We start from the raw sequence: 25,514 nt of genomic DNA, 5'->3' as shown, positions 1-25,514 counted from the left end.
GGGCAAAAAGTAACATGATGGGATAAAAGTCTCAGCAGCTTCTGGTTTATGCAGAAACATATAGAGTCTGTGTTGAAGTTACAAATGATGTAAAGAGATATTCAGCATAATACAGACAAGAGTCTGTTAAATACTTTTTTAAATTATGCAATGTATAACTGACAAAAATAAAGTTTAATCACAACCTGTAAATCTAGCTGTAGACATATTTAAGCACATGTAACCACAAATTATTTGCTGAAATAGGAAAAACATGCACAACATGTATTTTGTATCTAGTTGCAGCTTTATTTAAATGTGAAAATAATCCATTATAGAAGTTGATCAAACATGGAGAACTACAGAGGGATGTTCTGCCAAACAAAACACATTAATAAAAGATCTGCTGTCACCATGAGAACTTGAAGAACAACTTCACTGATTCTCAAACAGATTTGTTACAGTCTTTGTTGTTACATGCACATATGTAAAAAGTATAAAATATATTTTTAACAAATTTAATTTTAGGCTAGAATTCTTAAGGTATATGAATACGAAATTCCATTACTTTGACTATAGCAGCACAATAATATTTAAGCAGTTTTTTGTTTGCTACCTTTTCAATGTGTTGTAAGCGGCTAACTGTTACAACAGCTAAAGATCCAGCCACTAGCATTTAACTGATAGCTTTTCAAATATGATAGAAATACTGTTTCATTTGTGATGTAGTTTCATAAATTAGCAAACACAATTAAACAATGACCTTAATCATGTAATGCAAAGGTGTTTTTTGTCATTATTGTCTGTAGAAGTTGTCATACTGTACATGGCTTTTATGTTAGTCACATTTTAGTGTATTGTGTGTTATAAGCAAAAGGTTTTGTGCGTTATAAACTATAGTATTTTAAAGGGTGTCTTTGTGATAGTCTACAGTGTGACACAAATATGTTCACTTAGCATATTCATGGGTCTCTCCAGGCGTTCGCAGCTTTACAATCATAGGGTAAGGTTTCAATGACTGAGTCCCTCCATATATATATGTGAAGTCCGGTTCTTCTGCATCCTTCGGCCAGACCAGACGAAATTTCCGTAGCACTGTGACCAGGATGAGGAAGAGCTCCATTCGGGCTAGATTTTCTCCTAAACACACACGAGGACCTAGAAAATAGGAAAATATATGTACATCATACAAACAAAAACACAATACAGGCACATTAATTTATGAAAATACTAGTTATTTTGTCCAGTAAGATATATGTAGCACACACCTGCAGAGAAAGGCATGAATGCATCATTCTTCACAAATTCTCCTTTTTCATTCAAGAAGTTTTGAGGGTTGAACTCATGTGGAAACTTCCACTGACCTTCCTCTCTGAGAGAAGATGACAGATACGGGATGATAATTGTCCCCTGTTAAAGCACATGTTTTTAATAAGATTAGCAAATCTTTACGGTGAACATGCTTTTTAGTAGTTGTAGCTTTAATTCCACTGGAAAAAATACTAATGTATTAATATATATATATATATATATATATATATATATATATATATATATATATATATATATATATATATATATATATTCTCATTATTTTTAACACATCTATGTGGTGGCAGACCTCCAACTTGACCACACAGAAACTGCAAAGCTTGAAGTGGAAAGTGCGAGTGTTGCTGCATCACAATTCGCATCTGTCCTAAATAGTATTTGAAAATAGAATTAGTATGTCCTATAAGAGCCATAAGTTCATTGTTTTTATTTGTTAAATTAATAATAACGTGAAAAGCAAAACTTATTGAAAAGCAAAAAAATATTGTACTAAGTAATTTAATTTTCACTATAGAGTAGGCTATATGCTGATGTCACTTCCGGGAAGGAAGAAGTTGTGTCTTGGAGATGGAAGCAAGGCAGTTTTTTTGACCGTGTAATATAGTTCAGTTAAGTTGTTATGAGACATCTTCAAGACGACATCACTGGACTGTCTTATGTTACTCGCGTTCAAATCCTGCTAATTCAAAGAAAGAAACAAGAGACGGATTGATGGCACAAACATGTCCCAAATTGTAGTATGTTGAAAAGAGTATGCCAAAGGTTCCCTGAGGGTTTACCATTTCCGATCAAAATTTTAAGAGTAAGACGGTCCATACTCTAACCACTGATATTGCCCAAAGTACACTGGGCATTGGACATGCATTCGATCAAAACTACAAATGTGAGTGAAAAGTGTAAATAAACTACAATCATGGTGGACGCGTGAGACCAACCGTCAAGTAGTGAGGCTTTGGTAAAGATGTTTAAATGACTGTTAATTAATATCTAGCCCACTGGAACATATGTAAATCACGTTTTCAGTGTTGTACCCTCTTTGTTTACAGAGTTGTTGAATGTTAAAATGAGGTGAATTAAATAAAAAATAAGGAACATCCTGGATCTGTTTCTTCGCTCTTCTTTATTTTTTTTATTGTATTATAGAACTATCGGATCGGGTTTCGGTATGAGTAGATACTCAAAATCAAATTACTTGGACTCGAGGGCAAAAAAAAATGTCAAAAAACCTCAACACACCTGCACGAATGTTTCTAGAAAGCTTAGTATGAGATTGATTAGCTAGCTAAGGTGCGTCTAATTGGGATTGGAACTAAACTTTGCAGGACACCGGCCCTCCAGGACAGAGTATGGGCACCCCTGGTTTAAATGCATGTCACTGATGAGAAGATGATGGTTATTTACAGTATGATGACCGAAAAGGCCTTCAAAACCCAGTAGACACAAGACTTCAACATGCCGTCAGATTGAAATTGTACCCTAACGTCATGGAGATGCTGCATTTTGTTTGGAAATGAAAATCGGGTTTACACCAGAACTCAACGTCAGCGCGATGTCAATGTCCAACGTCCAACCTAAAACCAACCAAATATTAACGTCTAATGATATTACAGCTTGACGTTGTGTCGACGTTACCACTATGACGTGTATCAGATGTTGAATTTTGGTTGCCATACCTGATGAATAAATGTCAGTATTTGACATCAATAGGAAGTTGGTGTAAGATGTTGGCTCGACATTGGATTTTGGTCACTTTCTAACACAACCTAAAATCAACCAAATATCAACATCATTTGATGTAATTAATGTTGTCCTTAGACACTGGCTAGACATTGAATTTTGGTCACCTGACATCACAATCTAAATCTAACCTAATATTAACGTCTTATGACTTTGTGTCCCTGCTGGGCAATAACTAAATGCACTACAGAATGTTACGTTTACACACATCCACCAAATTACATGTAAATGCATCAACTTTTAACAGCATAATACTCACTACTCATGAGTACTTGTAAAAGGGCTACTTTTTACTCATACTTTGTGTAATATTTACAACAGGTACTTTTACTCTACTCACAATACATTTTTAGGCAAGTAATGGTACTATTGCTGAAGTATGCCTTTTCAGTACTCTTTCCACCACTGGTGATACTATAGACTAGTATCTATAGAATTATCACCAGTGGAGGAAAGTAACAATTTACAAAAACTCAAATGACTGTAATTGTGTATTTTTCCTACATAATTTTACTTAAATAAATAGTTTAAAAAGTATATACTAATACTGTACTTTACTTTTACTATACTGTACATTTTTACTACTTTTACTCCACTTCTTTCTTTCAATCTGCGGTTAATACTTTGTTTATTTTCTCTTGTTTATAGTGGTTGAATAAGTAAAATAATCAGTCCTGTAATTCTCGCTCAGTCAGATCATGCATAGAAGAATCACATAAGACAGAATCAAACCTCAACATTCAAAAGCAGGGATGCCCAAACCGTTCCCTATGAAGGGCTAAAAACCAAATATTATTGAGAGCTATGGGCCGAAACTTTAAAAATTAATAAAAAAAAACATTACTTTAAACCATATTAACGAATGCTGTATAATTGTAAATAGTAACTTATTAAAAAAAAAAAAAACAGTTATAAGAGTGGAGTACAATGCTGAATACACTTTAGTCAAGCAGAATCTGCCATTGCCTTCATTTGCACACTTATGTCTGCATTGTTCTTCATCCATCGGGTGACAGTACGTACATTAAAAAAAACAGATTTATTTACATTTCACATTTCAGTTAGTTGTTTTTGTAGCTTAGCAATCAAACAAACAAACAAACAAACAAATAAACAAACAAAAAAAGGTTACATTAAATTAGAAATTACAGTCTCTAAAGCATCCTCCTTCTCTTAATTCTCTCTCTCTCTCTCTCCTCAGATGGAATGGTGGGCCAAATCAAAGGTTACCATGGGCCAACTTTGGCCCGTGGGCCATAGTTTGGGCATCTTTGCTCAAAGCTATTAAAAAGTGTCAAAGACGGCTCAAAATGGATACACACAATGACCGAGAGACGGTTTCGACTGCATATCACTGATGAGAAGATGAAGGTTATACTGTACGATGACTAAAATCACCAAATGGCTTTAAACAACAACTAAATGCACTACAGAAGGTTATGTTTTCAAGTACATCCACACATTGCATCTATTCTATCAGTGCTGAACTAGTTTGGTTTGTGGCTTCAACTGCTGGACACTCATAGCTTGTTAGTTAGGCTTCAAAGTGCAAAGTAAGCACTGACATATTGTCACAGCTAGATTTTTGCTCATAGGGTTACACATATTTCACTCTGATTGCATCATCCTGCTTTCTGTCTGCTTATTATAAGTGCATTAAATAATGTAATGTGTTCTCAAATTAAATTAATCTCACATTTTAAAGTTAAAGTTTACAGTACACGAATGGCAAATAATAAGATTCATAAGATTCATTTAAAAATGTACTTGTCACAACATGTATAAGATGTTCTTAGTTACACTTTTTAATGAAACTATAAAAGACACATTAACATGGAATCAAAGAAATGTGTGTAGTTGAACGATATAGTAAGTACATTAAATCTTACCTTTGGGATGCTGTAGCCTCGGAGTTGAGTGTCAGTTCTGGCGGTGTGAAACATACTAAGAGGAACAATATCAGCAACACGCTGACCCTCATGAATCACTGCTTGAACAAAATGCATGGCGTTTCTGTCCTCATATGTGACATGATCACGAGCACCAAGGACTTCATCGATCTCCCGCTGACATTGCTCTGAATAGTCATTAAAAGACACAAGTAGAGATTGAAAGACTGTGAATGCTAAGAACAATTTATAAACACATGAACAATTGCTATAGGAGTTTAATAAATATAATTCGGGAAGATGTTAATTAATGTATTAAATACCCCATTAGATCATGCTTAATTTATCCATCATGAACTGGTAATATATAATTATGCCATGACTTTACTTGGAGGGGCACATCATCATTAACCCATTCTTAGCTACTCATGATCTCCATATGCACGTCCATCTTTACACTGAATAACAATAGAAAATTGTTCTGTCAACATCAACAGTTTAAACACAGGAGTTCATGAGTAGTTAAGGATGACTTAATGATAGTGTGCCCCTCCAAGTAAATTCCCAACATAATTATATATTAACATCTCATGAGTTCATGTTGGTTACACTTAGCTTAAACATAAACGCTAATTTATACATTAATGTACTAGCTAATTAATACATTAATGTACTAGCATATTACATGTACTAGCAAGTAATTACACAATTACACCGTTATTCACACATGAGCTCTTCTGACTATGTTGTATTCAAAGTTAGTTTATGATTAGCGTATACATTAACTGATCATTAGTTCATAATAAAGTAATGTTTAGTTTACACATAAATACATCTTTATTCATGTACTGTTATTATAAATGCCTATTTTTTTGCTGGGAATTTTTAGCACTTTTAACACTGCTTTATGTCATTTCAAAAGGTTTCTTGTAAAATTACACCAACATTTTGCAGTTACACCTCTGTATGTGGGTATGGAAAGCTTTTTAATTTGGGTTGAAAAATCCAGGTGGAAAAACTTCAAATAGTTGTTGAGTCTAAGAAGTTAACAAACAATCATGTACTAACAAGTAATTAAGGTAGCCGTTATTCACACATGAACTCATGTGACTCATGTTGTAGTTAAGGTTAGCTCTTGATTAGCACACACATTAACTCATCATTAGTTCATAATAAAGTAACGTTTAGTTTACATATTAACACATCATTATTTATGTACTGTTATTGTAAAGCGTTACCTTTTTTCAGAAACTTAAATTTATGCTCAATGTGCTCAAATTGTGTTTGATTCCAGCAGATGTCAGCAGACAGATGAAGGTTCTATGCAAGATGTTCATGTTCTATGAAATTCTATTCCATCCGAAGGAACGTGTAATAAAGATTTTTAAATATAATATCTGACTGCCATACCTCCATACAGTGCTATAAATTCAAAATCTCAGGGTCATTTAACAGAAACCCCTTTGAAGTTACATACTGCTGAAGTGATAAATTATATTGTACATGTTTGAGCCACCTAAAAACTCATCTCTTTTTGGTTTTGTTCAAAAGCCTCTATTTGAAAGTGTGTAACCTAGGCTCTGTGTGCAGTAGATAACTGCACATTTGTTTTGTTTGATACTAGATGACAGCAGCAGACTAAAATAGTTGAAAAAAAAGAGTTATCCTAATTTAAATATTGAAATGGCCTTTTTGAGAGTGGAATGTGTAAATTAAGTGTAAATAATTGAAATTTTGATGATGAATATCAGCATAAAACAGATTGTAAGCTTTCAAATATTGGCGTCTAATATTTTCTGCCCTAATACTTTCTGCCCTAAAATGAGCCAACTTAATACTAGGTGCTTTTTTTTTTTATATAACCGTTTTGTAAAAGTATATAACTCAGGCCAAGTGTGCTCCAGAAAACTGCAGTTTTGTTTAATACTAGATACACATTTTTAATTACAATTTTTTTACATAAATGTCTAAATGATGAAAAAATGCAGGGATGTAGAAATTTGAGATTCTAAGCTTTGAAATGGTACCTTATTAAGGAGTATTGGCACACCACAGGCCTTTACATGTCACTCCGGACCCGGTACAGGTTTCATAGATTTTCCATTAATTATCATACATTAATTTACATATATTGATATACAAAAACTTGAAGTATACTATAAATATACAAGTTTTTATGCACAGCAATTTACCAGCATGCTCATATTTATAAACTGTATCAAAATGAATCATAGAGATCATATGGTTTGATTTTCCTTACCTTGTATATGAGTGTAAGTCATCAAATAGAGAGTTAAAGTGCGGAGTGTGTTAGAGGTTGTTTCAGTTCCAGCAATAAACAGGTCAAACAGCAAAGTGACCATCTGCGACTCATCAAATGTGGTGTGTTTATCTGATCTCTATAAAAACAGAAGACTTTTACTCCCGAACCATTGTAACTCAAAGGACATTAAACTCACATGCAACTTTCTATATGATAACACACACCTGAGAAACTTGGGTGTCTTACCCTGTTCATCTCCTCCAAGTAACAGTCAATCAAGTCTCTGGGCTCCCCAGCAACACGTGACGTCTTGTGCTCCTCCACAACTTTAAGAACATGATTTGTGATTTGCTCAAAATACTGAAAAGCTTTATGGAATGGCAGTGGGAAAATCCTCAACACTGGTGCTATTTCATAGAGCTGCAGTTCAAGATAAAATAATTGTGTGTTAATAAAATAGTTGGCAGTACAGCTTCTAACATCGTACATTCTGCAACTTATTTACTATTTATTGTTAGAAGTGATTATTTACACTTAGTGTAAAAAAGAAAATAAGTGTAAATAAGATTATAAATAGCATCTTGTTTATTTGTAGAAGTAATATGCTTACTCAAGACAAAGTATTTAGAGTAAACGGTGAAGTATATAGTATATATTTTTATTGTATTTACCATTGCCCATGGACCAATGGCAATTTTAGTAAGTTTTTCCATGGTTGTGATCAATGTCTGAAAATATTCATCCTGATAATCGAATCGTGACCTAAAAATGATTGAGGCAATGATGTTTGAGGCAGCTTGGTGATATAGATGCTGAGGGTCAATTGGCTTTCCTAAATAAAAGGAATACAAAAGATTGTAATTTTAATCTACATGTTCATATATATAATACTTGTATAAATGTTTCAAATATATAAATATTAAAGGTGTCTCATGTACCAGCAGATTCCTCCAGTAGTAAACAGATATGTTTGACCTCCTCCAGAATCCTCTGCTCCATACTTTTCTTTCCTAGGCCGAAGTTCCTCAGTGTGGTCAGAGCAAAGCGACGATGTTCACGCCAACTTTCTCCATAATCTGCCATGATCACCCCTAAACTCACAAAAAATATCATTTGAAAGCCATCAAATCCCAGCAGTGGAAGTTTGTTAATATACATTTGTTAAAATTCTTCAGTGCAAATGTGTGAGTGTAACTGCTGCTTTCCATCTGCATTACCTTTGCTTCTTGTTACATGACTGACCATCATCTTATTTGATCTGCCGGCAAACTCAGCCCCTTGTGTGATCAGTGCCTCCTTAATCATTTTCTGTCCTGTTAACACCACTGCTGGCTTTGAACCAATGTATATCCCATAGATTGATCCATAGTGCTGAGCAAACTGCAGAAAAGCTTGGATATTTGGATGCATTTCTTATTTTAAATTCTGTAGTTTTCATTGTGTTTGAGGTGCTCTGATGCACTTACCTTGTCTAAGTCTTTAATTGGGTTTATGTGGTTCAGTTGTAGCAAATTGCCAAAGATTGGAACAGGTGCAGGTCCAGGAGGAAAGTTTCTGGGTCGCCGAATTCTCAGCTGCAAGTACAGAAGAAAGGCTCCTAGACACAACAAAACCAGTGCAGTCAACATGCTTACTCTTCTAGATGGTCAGACTGAACTCTGGTATTTAATACAAACAGAGAACTGATACGCATGAACACAAAACTCCTCCTTTAAACTTTGCTGACCTTTATAAACTTTGTTGAACAAGAAATGTAGATTGTACAGTGGAAATGTACGCTAAGTTTTGTGGTGGAGAGATAATGATACTTTCACTATAGGTCGATGCCAGAATGCACTCTTGATAAAGATATTCCTGAAGGTTTATTTTGTCCTGTAATCTTGTTTTTTTATTACTGCCAATTTGTGCTGCATTTACATATTTTTTTTGGCAGCATGAATATTTCAGTGACCAAACAACAAAACATCCTGACAGAAATTTTTTTCAGAGCGAGAACATTTCACTAATAAATCTAAATCTAAAATGTGATTGGTGCAGTCAATGTGGGCCCACATTTATTGTCTAAAAATAATCAGCTGTTTTTGGACTTTGCTCCTGGTCTCTGGTTTATCACAAGAAGTCACTTTGTCTTTCACCATGGGGGAGTTTTTGTTTTATTATAAACCATTTTATTTAATGGACAGTGACTTGAGAATCTATATTAATAACACTAGTCTAAGTCTAAGCCTGACGATATTTTTGTAATTCTCAATAAAGAATTTAGCAAAGCTAAAAGCTACACGTTAGTTCAGCTTACCTGAACAACATTTAGTCATTGTAAATGACCTTTTAAATCGAGACAGTTATGTTAACTAATGCTGGACCAGCCATGATCAATCATAAGTACATGATGCTCTCGAAATTGATTCATACATAAACCACACTAAACGACACAGAAAATATAAAAATGTATAATGTATAAAGTAATTTTTGAATTAAGTTATTTCGTCATTTTAAATCAGAGAGTGGCAATGACTTTTTATTAATAAAAAGAAAGAAAACATGCAGGGTCTTAATGCAGGAAAGCAAACAAAGCTGTAAATAGTGGCTGTCTGGGCCGTGACTCCTGTCATAGCCTATCCTGAAAACCAATATGAGCCCACCTCTGCATTCATCTTTGAAAAAGTTCTAACTGTAATTTACCAAGGTTAAAGGGTCTATAAGTTAGTGACACATTACAGTATAATTGTTGTTTTGAGATTGTAAGGAGAGTGGCCTATGATCTCTTTGAAGGTGTTAAAGCTGGCTTCTGCTTGATGAAAATCTTCAGTATACATTCTTTTATTGACTCTGACTCTGAATCTCGGCTCTTCTTTATCTGACAGACTGGTAATTTTTGGGTTGGGTTGGTTAATTCCAAGTGACTAGCATTATAACTAGTTATATTAAATGTAGATTGTCAAATATGATAGAAATAATTGCATTTTGCTGTAGTTGTTCAACAAATAAACAAATGAGTTTAACAACATAAACAAATGTATTTTTATTGTCAGTACAAGTTATCATACAGAGTTTACGTGTTATAGTCTTGCACATTTTTAGTGTATTGTGCGTTATAACCAAAATGTTTTGTGCGTTATTAACTAAATATAGTACTTTAAATGCGACTTCGTGATAGTTTACAGTGTGACACAAATATGTTCAGTTAGCATATTCATGGGTCTCTCCAGGCGTCCGCAGCTCTACAATCATAGGGTAAGGTTTCAATGACTGAGTCCCTCCATATATATATGTGAAGTCCGGTTCTCCTGCATCCTTCGGCCAGACCAGACGAAATTTCCGCAGCACAGTGACCAGAATGAGGAAGAGCTCCATGCGGGCTAGATTTTCTCCTAAGCACACACGAGGACCTAGAGAATAGGAAAATATATGCGCATCATACAAACAAAAACACAATACAAGCACATTAATTTATGAAAATACTAGTTATTTTGTCCAGTAAGATATATGTAGCACACACCTGCAGAGAAAGGCATGAATGCATCATTCTTCACAAATTCTCCTTTTTCATTCAAGAAGTTTTGAGGGTTGAACTCATGTGGAAACTTCCACTGACTTTCTTCTCTAAGAGAAGATGACAGATACGGGATGATAATTGTCCCCTGTTAAAGCACAAGTTTTTAATAAGATTAGCTTATGGAACTCTTTATGGCAAAATGCTGTTTAGTAGTTGTTATAATTCCACAGAGAAAAAATATGGTGGCACTTTACATTGTGGGCACAGATAATCATGATGTGTAACTCATGAAGAGCTTAACCATTTATTAATTATTGCTGCATGAGCATATACTTCATACTTGTGCATTGTATAAATTGGTATTAGTTAAATGATCTTTAATACATTAATTTACTACTAACATATACTTTTTAACTAATGATGTAAATTCATGTTAATTACCACAATAGTCATAGTAATGTACTTCAACTTCCAATGATCTGCTTTAAACAATTATTAGCTAATTATTGGCTGAGGTATCATTATGACTTGTCAATGTCAATGCTCATGCACATTGTAAAAAAAAAGTGAGTAAATCCGTTGCCTTGACGATTACAAGTTGATGTTATTTAAAAGTCAGTAAATCTATTGACTCAACTTTTATAATTATACACATAGTTTGTTTTCTTAATAATTATATGGCAACGAGTTTACTCTCATTTTTAAAGTAAAGTCAATGAATTGAATCCAAAAGTAGCCGCACGGGGCACAAGTGGAGGATGCAGCAGGAGGTCAACCAAGCCATTGACAGGCTTCAGCACAAGGAGATAATGGGAAGAGTTCAAACCAGCAGAGCAGGGATGATTTGGGGAGTCCCATCACAGTTTCGGTCCAAAGCCACAAGGGAGCAGATGAAGTTTATGGCGGTGGAACAGGACTGCCATTTCATAAAGGCTGTTGTCCAGGGCAAGTAAGGAGCATGGACCCGCTGGGAGGACATGATTAACAGGGCCATAGCCAGGCCAGATATTAGCCAAACTCCACGGTCACAGCTGACTTTCCTCGTAAAAGCAGCATACAATACCCTCCCCTGCCCTCGTAATCTTTAGCAATGGTTCGGAACTGAGGACAAATGCCCCCTGTGCGATAGAGCCAATGCAGACCTGCAACATATCCTGTCTTGATGGCAGGGCCGCTTTCAATGATGACACAACCAGCTGCTAAAAAAGCATCTGGAAAAAATGCAGAGTACAAGTAAACAGTACATCAGCATCTCCTCGGCCTAACAACAAGTTCCAGGAGAAGGGGACTGACTACAGGTACAGTGACAACAAGGTGCCTGCTTGCACCTGGAACAGGGTGGGAGATGTGCATTGACTTGGACTCTCAAATCATCTTTTCAACTGAGACCAAGCTAAACAACACTAAGAGCAGATGCAGTGATTTGGTCAGCAGTGGCAGCTGAATGTAGATTCGAGGGTTGGACGGCGACGGTACATCCCATAGAAGTTGGGTGCAGGGGATTAGTTGGAAAGTCAGTATATCATCTTCTCCATGCTACTGGGGCATCTGGGATGAGTCTGAGGAGAGCAATTAAGGGCCTACTCGCACTATGCCATCTGTACCGTGCCCAGGCCCGTTTCCCGGATCGTTTGAGAAGTGTGAGTGCGCTGAATCGGGCTCAAGCCAATTCACTTGGCTGACCTTGGCCCGGTTGGAAGAGGTGTGCCTGAGCGCGGTTCACTTGGGCTTTTCACTTGCAAAACACACCAAAGCCCGAAACTGAATGCGAGATGTGACTTTTAAGGGACTGCTTCATATGGATTTATTTATCAATCTTACTGTTCAATAAACACAAACTGCCTTAGTTTATTAAATACACAAACCCCTCACTGCACGACAGCTGCGCACCTTCAGCAAACCTCCTCATTCCTGCAGTATGAGGGCTTTATGATTGTTTATAAGTGCCGAAAGTGGCGGATCTGTTTGGCGAAATATCTGACTCCGTGTCACTGCATCCCTGAGGACTGTTTGGCGAAATATTTGACTGCATGTCACTGCATATCAAACAACTGAAACGATATAACTAGAGAAACCTCTTCTGTGCTGAGCGAGAGCGCTTACTAAACAGCGCAGCATCGATGACGTAAGCGTGCCATGGCCCGATTATAGTGCGAGTGCGGGCCGTCTGGGGAGACGGGAGGGGGGACAAGCGTGCTTTGGCCCGGTTCAAGGCAACTGTACATAGTGTGAGTATGGCCTAAGGAGCTGGCGGAGAAGGCAAGTTATTGGATGTGGCTACAGAGAAGGGACAAGAATTGGGGTGTGGTACTCCATTAAGGGCAGCTGCAGGGGGTGGCGGGGAGACATCTCCTTAAGCCACTGCCCCTACCCCCCCCACTGAGGTGTACTGAGTAGGGGGCAAAACATCAGTGCATTGTGGTACCAGCTGACGATCCTGCAGCTGACACAAAAGGAATGTCTAGCAGGAATTTACTACTTGTACATAAAATAACGCTTTAACATTAGCTATAATTGTCATGATTCACATCCCGTAGAAAACAACCAACCCAGGCTTATTCTGAAAATGTAGTCCCGTGGACGTTTCTGGAGACTGCAAAATGCATCCCGGGAGGTACATATTTTTGCAGTTTTTGTTTTCCGGAATCCTCGAGAGGTCGCTGTGTGTGTAATTTTTGTATCTCAAATTTCTCTCGCGAGTGCTGTTCGCACCCGCTGTTCTCGCATAAACCCAGCAGAGGCCGCTGTCGACCGACCGTCTGTCCCTAAACCCAACCAATTTTATCGATTGACCTGCCAACCCACTTACTTCCCTAAACCCAACCGACAATTTACAAAAGCTGTCCAGAAAAAGAAAAGCCCTTGTCTGATTTTTGCCAAGTTTCCGGATTTTACCCCATTCTCACCCTGTTATACACTCATTCATTTTATTTTTTAGATTTTGTTTTTGTATAACCTGAATTCTGGAACCGCTCCTCCCCGAACTCATACCCCGTCATCATACACGACGAGCTAACTGGACAAACTGATTGTACTGTTAAAGCCCTCTACATGGAGGTAAGCAGTCAAACGGTAAGGTTGAAAAGGATCAGCGTCATACCACCCCATAGTGTTTGTTTAAAATTTTAAATACAGCCATATGTACCTCCGGCTACATAATTTGCTGTCTCCAGAAATGTCCAGAATGAGCCTGTGTTGAAAAAAAAAAACAGTATGGCTAATTTGTGTATATTACTATAGTTGTTGTGTTACTATAGCAACTAAAAACTTAGAATTTACTATAAATTAAATGTAATGTAATGTAACACATTGCATTAAATTACATTATTATAAATTGCTATAATGTTTTGTTCTCTGGAATAACAGTGTGGATAATTAATTAATAACAATTAATTTTAAAAATACATTTTTTAAGATTTATTAAAATTTTGCACTTACACAACATTAAATCTTACCTTTGGGATGCTGTAGCCTCGGAGTTGAGTGTCTGTTCTGGCAGTGTGAAAAACATTGAGAGGAACAATATCAGCAACACGCTGACCCTCATGAATCACTGCTTGAACAAAATGCATGTCGTTTCTGTCCTCATATGTGACATGATCACGAGCACCAAGGACTTCATCGATCTCCCGCTGACATTGCTCTGAAGACAAATACGTATATCAGAAAAACATTTAATCAATTTTAATCAATTTCATACCAAATTTTAATGTACACCAATATATATATATATATATATATATATATATATATATATATATATATATATATATATATATATATTTATATATTAATTAAACTATTATGTTTAGAAATGTGTTGAAAAAATCTTCTCTCTGTTAAACAGAAATTGGGGGAAAAATAAACAGCTAATAATTCAGGGGATTTAATCATTCTGACTTCAATTAATATATAGGTTAATATATACACTACTCACAATAAGTTAGGGATATTGTTATTTACATGAGTGCTTTTCCTATTTGCTCTGAATTTTAATGAAATAAGTAAAAGTTTCCTTTGATATTACTAATAATGTATGAGAAGAAACACAATTTTCATTAGTTTAATATTCATTACCCAAAAAAATTTGACAATAACAAGGATAGCCCCAAATAACAAAAAATGACAATGTCAGTTATAGGTGTTTCCACCATTTGCCGCAATGATGGCTTAACAGCGACGTCTCATGCTCCTCTCTAGCCTCATGATGTTGTTCTGAGGCAATGTGTTCCACTCTTCCACAAGTGCTAAATGTAGTTTTGTAGGGCACATCGGGGTGGGGTACGATCACACAGACTCTACATTGATGGCCATACCATATGAGGAACTCCAACTTTCTGAAGTCGAGCTGTGACAATTCTGCTACAAAGACAGAAAATTGGGGGTGTGCTGGCAGAATTGGAGGATGATGATGGGTTGTATGATGTCTCTGATGTAAGAACGTGCAGTGACTGAGCCATCTACAATAATCAAATCTGCTTTGCGCTGATTGGTGATGCCTGCCCAGGCTGTTGCACCTCTTCCCTGGGATCCATGTTGATCTCAGTGTATCTCTCACTTGAGCTGCGTCCCAAATGCCACACTATACACTATGTACTCATGCACTATGTACTTAAGCACTTACACACTCAGCAGGATTGTATATGTATGTAGTGTCATCCCAAATGGCACACTAATGTTTTTTTTACTAAGCGGAAATTCAAACCGTTTCCCTGATGACGTTTGACGGTTGCCAAATTTGTGAAATAAACGACCGAATTATTAGATAATACCTGCCGTGAGTATAACCGCATTCACCATCGGGAGGCACTATAATCACTCTCATAGGAGACTTTAGCTTTCACCATCCAAAATAAATAAAGTTATCCAACATGTGCACCCGACAGCTCCGCCCCTTCCGCTACATAAGCAAACCTGCGGTCGTTCAGTGCATGAAGTGTCCACCGTTACACACTTCGTTTTACCGGCTGAATGAGTGCATCATCAGGATAATTTAAGTGCACTTATGATTTTTAGACTTTTCAGTGTGAACACACTACTTACACTATTTATATTACAAAATGGCGTAGAATTGTGCATAAGTATGCGATTTGGGATGCAGCGTTGGCCTTTTCCAGCAACGCTGATGACCATCATTTCCCTGAAAGGTGACCCGACACTGATCATTGACCAGGACGGTAGACCACAGGTCACAATGTCTTGTGCCCACTGCAAACGTTCACAGCGATGTCTTGGTGTCAGTGGAGTCACCTGCAATAGTCGTCTGGCATTCAAGCCAAAGCAGTGAAGTTGTTGCGAATGGTTCGTCTGGAAACCCTAGTACCCCTCACATTTCTTAAACGGGCCTGCAGCTGTGTGGCAGTTGCATAACGATGTCTGAGTGCATAAGTCCTTAGATACTGGCTGTTTGAATGATGAACTTGGAATGACTTGCTGACAATACCAGCTTTTTATACCCACAGAATGTTGAAATTGATGCCACATTGAAAAGGGGTGTCTTTAGGTATTGGCACACTTGTACACAATAAGACCATTATATGACACAAAAACATAAAATAAGGTATGTCTATCATCCCAATACAATTGCCCCCCTATGCCAAAAATGTGTGAAGTGAAACAATCACTGTATGTATGATGCTCACTGTCTCTCACAATATCCCTAACTAATTGTCATCGATATATACATTAGATGTCGCCTACCTTGTTGTTGTCTATTGTAAGGAATGCGTTAATAGAGCCGCCATTTTGGAACAGGGTAGCGCTCCTTTGAAATGAATGTGGGACCAAGGTGCAATGGAGGACTGTGGCCATCCAAAGCCAGAGATATACACATATATCTATGATCGGGAGTTTTCCTGGATGTTAGTATGCAAATTTTTTTTTTTAATTACGAAAATTATAATTTTACATCACTTTTCTACATTGATGGATCAGTGATCGCATTGGCATTCCTGACAAAAAGCTTGTGTTTGTTTGTTCGGAAATGTACTATCTACCCTCAGTGTTAAATTTGATCTACTTCGAGTCCTGAAACACAGCCCCTCTCTTGCTTTCACTTCTCAAACTGACAGAGGGAGTGATTCGTTTGTGAATGAATGTCCGTTATGAACGACTCCTTCACTAGCCGACAATAATACAAGTTTCTGGCACCACAGCATCTCGTTATCATATTTCTTTTGCATTGTTTGCTGATTTTATTTAACAAAACTAGCATAAGCCGAGTATTTAGTGTCGAGTTGGAGCTGCTTTGCCTTATGGTAAATGCAGTAAGTGACTGTATTATCATCAATAACGTTACCTGTTTAGCACAAAAATTCAGAACATACAAAAACGTAAAAAACTTGATCCCAACTATGAAATGTTCTGCCTTTGTGCTTTGTTTTCTTTGTTTGCTTGTTACTACACCTGCAGACAGCGATAAAGTCGCGCATCTTCATGTAATAAAATTGTCTTGACTAGTGCTGTTGAATGACATTTGTCCTGGGAGCACTGTACCAATGTGGCGGCGCTATTGACACATGCTCAGGGCCCCTATGCGATATCTAGTTTATATATCTATGACTTATTGTGAGTAGTGTATATATATATGTGTTGTCAGGATTCTGGCATTTTTGTCGTTAATTTTTGTTTTGGTGGCAAAGTCTAGACATTAGTCATGTCTTGTCTAGTATGTTGTGTCATTGTACTTGTCATTGTAGTGGTGTGGGTGCGCGAGGTCTGTGTGTGCTTGGAATGTGCTGGTCGTCCTGGTGTTTGAGTTTGTTCTGTCTGCAGCATGCCGTATTGTTCTCAACATCTTGTTGGTTTCAGTTTCAGAAAGTGCTGGGATGGAACATGCACGTTGCATGTGTGAGTATATGGTGAGTGTTTTTATTTATTGTGTACTCGTGTCTTGTGTTCAGTCTTCTGTTGGTGTTTAGCACGTGGTGCATATTTACATGTGCCACATGCTTTAGTGTCATGTTCATGTGAACACGCGGTTAATGAGTTCTCTCATTGGCTGTGTGTTCTAGTCTTGTTTTTCTAGTGAGCACATGGCTTGTGTTGTCACTGTGTCATGTGCTCAAGTCTATTGTCTAGTCCCACCCTTCTTGTTAACCCATTATTAGTTTATTCAGTTCACCTGTTTGTATGTTTGTTAATTATTTCTCATTTGTATTCTCCTCAATTCTGCTGTCCTGTGACAGTTCGTTGTCAATTATTGCCTTGTCCTGTCATGCCCAACTCTCTCCAGCGCTGATCCCTGCCAGCCTTTCCAGTCAAGTTTGTTTGTTTTTTAATGTTCCCCCTCGGATTTGTTTTAGTTCTTTTTTTGTGTTATTTTTATTAGTAATAAAACCATTTAAGTTTCAGCACTTGAGCCCTTGTCCTTCCCCCTCCTAAAACCATGACATTTTTGGCTCTACACACCAACACATTAAATTTGAAATGAATTAAAGATGTGCTTTAACTGCAGACTATCAGCTTTGATTTGAGGTTATTTACATCCAAATAAGGTGAACGCTGTAGGAATTACAACAGTTTGCAAATGTGCCTCCCACTTGTTAAGGGACCAAAAGTAATTTGACAATTGGCTCCTCAGCTGCTTCATGGCCAGGTGTGTGTTATTTCCTCATTATCCCAAAAACAATGAGCAGATAGAAGGTCCAGAGTTTTTTTCAAGTGAGCTATTTGCAATTGTAATCTGTTGCTTTCAACTCTTAAGTTGAGATCTAAAGAGCTGTCACTATCAGGCAAGCAAGCCATCAATTGGGCTGAAAAAAACAAAATAATCAGAGAGATAGCAAAAACGTTAGGCATGGCCAAAACAACTGTCTAGAACATTCTTTTAAAAAAAAACCACCAGTGAACTCTCAGCAACATAAAAAGACCAGAAAGACCCTGAAAACAACTGTGGTGGACGACTGAAGAATTTTTTCCCTGGTGAAGAAAACACCCTTCACAAAAGTTGGCCAGATCAACAACACTCTCCTGGAGGTAGGTCAACTATCAAGAGAAGACTACACCAGAGTGAATGCAGAGGTTTCACCATAAGATGTAAACCATTGGAGAGCCTCAAAAACAGGAAGGCCAGATTAGAGTTCTAAAATAGCCTTCACAGTGCTGGAACAACATCTTACGAACAGATGAGAGCAAGATCTACTTGTACCAGAGTAATGTGAAGAGAAAAGTATGGAAAAGTAAAGGAACTGCTTGTGATCCTAAGCAGTGAAGCATGGTGGTGGTAGTGTCATGGTGTGGAACTGGTTCTCTTGTATTTATTGATGATGTGACTGCTGACAAAAGCAGCCGGATGAATTCTGAAGTGTTTCAGGCAACATTTTCTGCTCACATCAACCGAAATAGTTCAGAACTCATTGAACGGTGCTTCAATGTGCAGATGGACAATGACCCAAAGCACACTGCAAAAGCAACCAAAGAGTTTTTGAAAGGAAAGAAGTGGAATATTATGCAATGGCCAAGTCAATCCCCTAATCTGTTTCCAGTTAAGCATACTTTTGACTTGGCGATGAAAAAACGAAAGGGAAAAATGCCCCAAGAACAAGCAGGAACTGAAGACAGCTGTTCTAAAGGCCTGGCAGAGCAGGTATGAAACCCAGCATCTGGTGATGTCTATGCGTTCAAGACTTCAGGCTGTAAATGACTGCAAAGAATTTGCAATCAAGTATTAACAAGTGAAAGTTTGATTTATGATTATTATTCTATCCCATTACTCTTAATTCCTTAACAAGTGGGAGTCACATATGCAAACCGTTGTAATTCCTACAGCGTTCACCTGATTAGGATGTGAATATCCTCAAACAGTCTGCAGATAAAGTATAAAGTAAAGTATATATACTGAATGAACTTTAGTTAACAGATAATTCATTTTGATACAATAGTATAGTGATACTTTCCTTACCTTGTATATGAGTATGAGTCATCAAATAGAGTTAAAGTGCGGAGTGTGTTAGAGGTTGTTTCAGTTCCAGCCAAAAACAGGTCAAACAGCAAAGTGACCATTTGGGCCTCATCAAATGTGGTGCGTTGATCTGCTCTCTAATAATCAAAATAAAGTTTGTAATCAATAAATGTAATAAAATTACATGAGGACGCACAAACACCCTTTAAGGGACTTACCTTCTTCATCTCCTCCAAATAACAATCAATCAAGTCTTTGGGCTCTCCAGCAACAAATGACTTCTTGTGTTCCTCCACAACTTTAAGACTATGTCTTGTGATTTTCTCAAAATAGTGAAAAGCTTTCCAGAATGGCAGTGGGAAAATCCTCAACACTGGTGCTATTTCATAGAGCTGCAGTACAAGATAAAAATGTTTGTTTCTGTTTTTTTAATGAAATAAATATCAATACATTTTCCAGTATTGTACAATCTATGTATGTATTATTTATCAATAATGTTTGGCAGTACTTATTTACACCCAGTGTAAACAAAGTATTTCAATATTGGTGAGTTAAGATGGTGAAAACAGTCTTGATATAACACTGGATATATTTTTCTTTGTATTTACCATTGCCCATGTTCCAATGGCAATTTTAGTAAGTTTTTCCATGGTTTGTATCAATGTCTGAAAATATTCATCCTTGTAATTAAATCGTGACCCAAAAATGACTGAGGCAATGATGTTAGAGGCAGCTTGGTGATACAGATGTTGAGGGTCAATTGACTTTCCTGGAAACAGAAGAAATATGAGATGTTTTTATTTTTGAGTTTGAATGCTTTCTAGCAATTTTGACATCCTAAAAAAACTTCAAATATTGTACAATGAATATGACCCTGCATGATAAATGTTACATTAACACATTCAACAAAAATATAAATGCAACACTTTTGTTTTTGCTCCCATTTTGGAAGAGGTGTTAGTGAAGCCAACAGGGGGCACTCAACTTGCAGTCTGTGTGAGTCCTAAAAGTCCCAGTATTGACCTTATTCTAAAATGCGGAAGTGCGCCTGTCTTCGCGATTGTCTTAGAACTTCCGATTCAGTCGCCTATGGGAGAAATGACTAGGAATAATAAACGGCAGAAAATGGCCAAACTACTTGCTCAACAAACAAATGTTTGCATGACTACACAGACCAAGTAGCATAATATAATAAGAAAATATTAAATTGCAACATCAAGTAGCGTAACGAGCAGTTGTTAACGTCAAAAAATGAATGGAAGTGAATGTGACCGGAAGTCGCGAGACAAAAAGATTCATATGGCAGCGCCCGCTCGTCAGCTGAGAATAAGGTGAATAGTGAAGTGGATGCTATACTGTCAGTGAGCACCATCTTTTGGATGAGATATTAAACCAAGGTCCTGACTCTTTGGTCATTTAAAATTCCATGGCACTCCTCATAAAAAAGCAGGGGGTAACGTAGGTGTCCTGGCCAAATTCCATCATTAGCCCTTACCCAGCAAGGCCTCCCAATCATCCCCATTCACTGTATTGGCTCTATTACAGTCTCTCCACTCCAACAAAAGCTGGTGTGTGGTACTGTAAGACCACTGGTGTCGTTGTCCTGTGGCTGCCATTGCACAATCCAAGTGGATGCTGCACACTGGTGGGGAAAACCCCCTTATGACTGTGAAGCGCTTTGGATGTATGGCCATACACAACAAATGTGCTATATAAATGCACATTACCTTACAGAATACACATTACATTTGCAAAGAGCTGAACTGAAGATTGCTAAGTTTTTATGTGGACAAAAAAAAATTTCTTCGTAATATCGTTCACACATTTGTCAAAATCGGTGTTATCTGAGCACATCTTCATTGCTGAGATAATCCATTCACCTCACAGGTGTGGCTGATTAGACAGCATGATTATTGCATGTGTGCTTTAGGCTGGCCACAATAAAAGGCCACTCTAAGATGTGCATTTTATCAAACAGGATATTGCCGAAGCAAGTGCTGACTGCAGGACTGAGCAGATGGCAGTCAGTGTGAATGGTATTGTATGGGTGATGGGTTTAGTGATGTCAATATTTTGAATAAAGCAACCCATGGTGGTGGATGATGTTATGCATGGGGAAACATGTTATGGACCATGAACACAACTTCATGTAACTGATGGCTATTTGAATGCACAAAAAAAAAAAAAACGTGATGAGATCCAGAGGCCCATTGTTTTGCCATTCATCCACAAACATCACCTCATATTGCAGCATAATAATACACAGCCCGAGGTTGCAAGGATCTCTACACAATTCTGGGAAGCTGAAAACATCCCATAAATGCTCACTGGGCATGTCACCCATTGAACATGCTTGGGGTTGATCTAGATCAACTTATACGACAAGTGTGTTCTAGCTCCTGCCAATATCCAGCAACTTTGCTCAGATATTGAAGAGGAGTGGAGTGACATTCTAGAGGCCTTTATCAACAATCTACTCTATGCAAAGAAGATGGACAGCCACACTAGATGGACAAGACACACCTGCACACAAGTGCTAACTAATACAGATTTAGATAAATGTGTAAACAATAATTGAGAGAAATAAGCATTTTGTTTACAAAAAGTTCAACTCATAGTAAATGGAAGCAAAACCAACAACTATATTGTTGTTGAGTGTAAAAAGATACAAGTGGTCATATGTACCAGCAGATTCCTCCAGTATTAAACAGATATGTTTGACCTCTTCCAGAATCCTCTGCTCCATACTTTTCTTTCCAAGACCGAAGTTCCTCAGTGTGGTCAGAGCAAAGCGACGATGTTCACGCCAACTTTCTCCATAATCTGCCATGATCACCCCTAAACTCACAAAAAATATAATTTGAAAGCCATCAAATCCTAGCAGTTTGAACAGAAGAACAGAACAGAATAACAACATAACAGAACAGAAGTTTGTTAATATATTTTTGTTAAAATACCTCACTCAGTGCACGTGTGAGTATATGTTAGCTGCTGTTTTCATTATGCACTACCTTTGCTCCTTGTTATATGACTGATCATCATATGGTTTGGTCTGCCAGCAAACTCAGCCGCTTGTGTGATCAGTGCCTCCTTGATCATTTTCTGTCCTGTTAACACCACTGCTGGCTTTGAACCAATGTATATCCCGTAGATTGATCCATAGTGCTGAGCAAACTGCAGAAAAACAAGTTTTATGTTTGGATGCATTTCTTATTTTAAATTCTGTAGTTTTCATTGTGTTTGAGGTGCTCTGATGCACTTACCTTGTCTAAGTCTTTTATTGGGTTTATGCGGTTCAGTTGTAGCAAATTACCAAAAAATGGAACAGGTGCAGGTCCAGGAGGAAAGTCTTTGGGTCGCCGAATTCTCACTTGCAAGTACAGAAGAAAGGCTCCTAGACACAACAAAACCAGTGCAGTCAACATGGTTACTGTTCTAGTAGATGGTGAGATTGAACTCTGGTATTTAATACAAACAGAGAACTGATACGCATGCACACAAATCTCCTCCTTTCAATTTTGCTGACCTTTATAAACTTTGTTGAACTAGAAATGTAGACTGTACAGGTGAAAAGGTAAGCTAAGTTTAAAAACCAGGGTGGATAGATAATGATACTTTCACTATAGGTCAATGTCAGCATGTACTCCTGATAAAAGATATTCCTGAAGGTTTATTTTGTCCTGTAATCTTGTTATTTTGTCCATGATGTTGACCAGTTTGCTCTGCAATAACAATTTTTGGCAGTCTGAATATTTCTGACCAAACAACACAATGAACTGATTTTTAAGAGCAATACAATTTCAATAATAAATCTCTCATTGGTGCAGTCAATGTGGGGCCACATTTATGTCTACAAAATAATCAGCTGTTTTGTACTTTGCTTTAGATCGTTGGTTTATCATGGCAAGCCACTTTGTGCTTCACCATGGAGACTTTTTACATCAAAACCATTTTATTTAATGGACAGTGTCTTGAAAAATATATAGTTTAAATAACACCAAGTATTTTGTCTGGCAATATATGTAAATCTTTTTTTTGTAATTCTCAATAGCAAATTCAGCAAGATTTTAAAAGCAACACATCAGATCAGATAACTTGTACAACCTTTAGACATTGTAAATGACCTCTTAAATCAGGGCAGACAGTAACAAACAAGTTTTTAGAAATTGTAATTGGCTGAGAGGACAGAGCTCCATGTTGACTGTAATAGCCTATAATGTTCAAAAATACATTTCCCTTCAATTTTGGTAACATTGTGTCAGTAGCTTTTTTTTTATACTAAGGCACTGTTGCGAAAGGGCAGCACAAACCACATCCTAGTGGCTTTTGAGTGAACATAAATTAACTTGTTTTGCCTATGTTATCAATGGCAAAAAAATCTCCACATGATTTTCTTTTAGACCATTACAAATGCCAGACACAAATCCTCTAGATAGATATAGATTGCATTGCTTCATAGATTGCATTGCTTCAAATGGGCCATCCCTCTCAAGAGCCAGAGGCAAAAGCAGAATTTAATTGGGCCCCTAAGTAACTCTGTGGGCCCCAAAATGGCATGGGCCCTTACAATAGTCCTAACTCCCAGCCAGCTAGGGCACCAACACGCTCACCTCAGCCCATCGGAGAGCTCCCACTCACTTGCTCACCTCAGTTTTTCGGGGCACGGTCTCTCGATTGCTTCAGCCCGTCGGACTGTTCTCTCTCACGCTCACCTCAGCTCATCAGGGCTCTTCTTTCAGCCTCATTTCAGCCCATCTGAGCATTTTCTTACTTGCTCACCTCAGACTCTCTCTCTTGCTCACCTCAGCATGCCAGGACTCTCTCTCACTGACCTCAGCTAATCAAGACTCTCATCTCTTTTCCTGCTGGATCTAAAGTTATATCAGCAAGACATCACATCACGTATTTTCACAATTGGAAAAACTCAAACTATTCTTTACCAATAATTGCACTTTTGAATGCCATGCATTCATTATCACTTTTCTATCTAAAAGTGAGGGATAAGAATTGTATGGGCTCAGTCCAGGTTCCCTGAGGATGACAGCATATTTGTAGTATAAGGTGACTTCAACAATCACTTAATCAAACCATATGCTAAGACTTCTATTCTCTCATGACATCATTAAACCTCAACCAGCTTACTACCACAGACACACATAAATCAGACAGTTAACTTACCCTTATCTACACAAGACATTGCTCTTCAGATAAAGTTAGTTAAGTCATTGCACACCTCAGACTATTTCAGCATTACCTTTGGCTTAATGCTTTACACAATTGCACAGCCTCCCTCCCAACCTGTCTCTTTTAGATGCAATCTGCTCTCTCTGTCCACACATTTTTACTCTACTGTCTTATCCTCACTTCCCTCTCACACCCAGTTCTCACTGCTTGATGTTAACACTCAATTTCAATTTCTCTACCAGGTCATTGTGCCCTACTACCTCTAACCCCTGGCTGTCTGATGTTCTGTCTGATGACAGCACTCAGGTCAAGAGAGAGAGCATCCAAAATGCTTCACACATGTGGAATGATCTTTCCCATGTCCACTCAGACTGCAGATTCCCTACTACTTCAAGCTTCAAGCGACAACTAAAAACCCATCTTTTCCCAAAACACCTAAACTCCGGTGAATAAAACCAAAACCCTCTGTAGAAGCACTTTCTTACTTTCTTGCCCCAACTCTCTAAAAAGAAAAAACACTCCCATTCAAGCACTTAATTCTAGAGAGGGGTCTGGATGCAGACCTGGTGCAGTGCAATCTGAGTGTTACGATCACCAGAGATCTAAAACACCATATATGGCTGGAAAACCCTCACAAGTGTTAACGGACTACAAATCCACCATTTCATTGACTACAACTCCATACATACACTCCGCTGTAGCGTACATTCCATAGATAAAATTACTTATTGA

The 25,514-nt window shown here is 37.5% G+C and overlaps 2 protein-coding genes and 1 non-coding gene across 3 annotated transcripts in view; 1 reads left to right on the top strand and 2 right to left on the bottom strand.

The window, feature by feature from the left end:
• Positions 1 to 25,514, top strand: part of cyp2x10.2 (cytochrome P450, family 2, subfamily X, polypeptide 10.2) — a 147,565-nt gene that overhangs the window by 98,684 nt on the left and 23,367 nt on the right. The window lies entirely within an intron of this gene.
• On the bottom strand, positions 268 to 8,840 carry si:dkey-286h2.3. The gene is given in 9 exon segments (NM_001079853.2): positions 268 to 1,137; positions 1,248 to 1,389; positions 4,938 to 5,125; positions 7,198 to 7,336; positions 7,447 to 7,620; positions 7,872 to 8,032; positions 8,139 to 8,291; positions 8,418 to 8,580; positions 8,667 to 8,840. Coding segments are annotated over 9 exon segments (1,491 nt in total). The 5' UTR covers positions 8,829 to 8,840; the 3' UTR covers positions 268 to 928.
• On the bottom strand, positions 10,198 to 23,052 carry cyp2x12 (cytochrome P450, family 2, subfamily X, polypeptide 12). Its single transcript, XR_012382685.1, has 9 exons — positions 22,862 to 23,052; positions 22,610 to 22,772; positions 22,284 to 22,436; positions 20,207 to 20,367; positions 19,817 to 19,990; positions 19,599 to 19,735; positions 14,152 to 14,339; positions 10,700 to 10,841; positions 10,198 to 10,589 (listed from the first exon to the last, which is right to left on the bottom strand). It is a non-coding gene; the product is annotated as a cytochrome P450, family 2, subfamily X, polypeptide 12 (transcript).

The sequence above is a fragment of the Danio rerio genome, chromosome 7 (assembly GCF_049306965.1).
Source record: "Danio rerio strain Tuebingen ecotype United States chromosome 7, GRCz12tu, whole genome shotgun sequence".
NCBI lineage: Eukaryota > Metazoa > Chordata > Actinopteri > Cypriniformes > Danionidae > Danio > Danio rerio.
This window is presented reverse-complemented; position numbering and strand designations above follow the sequence as displayed.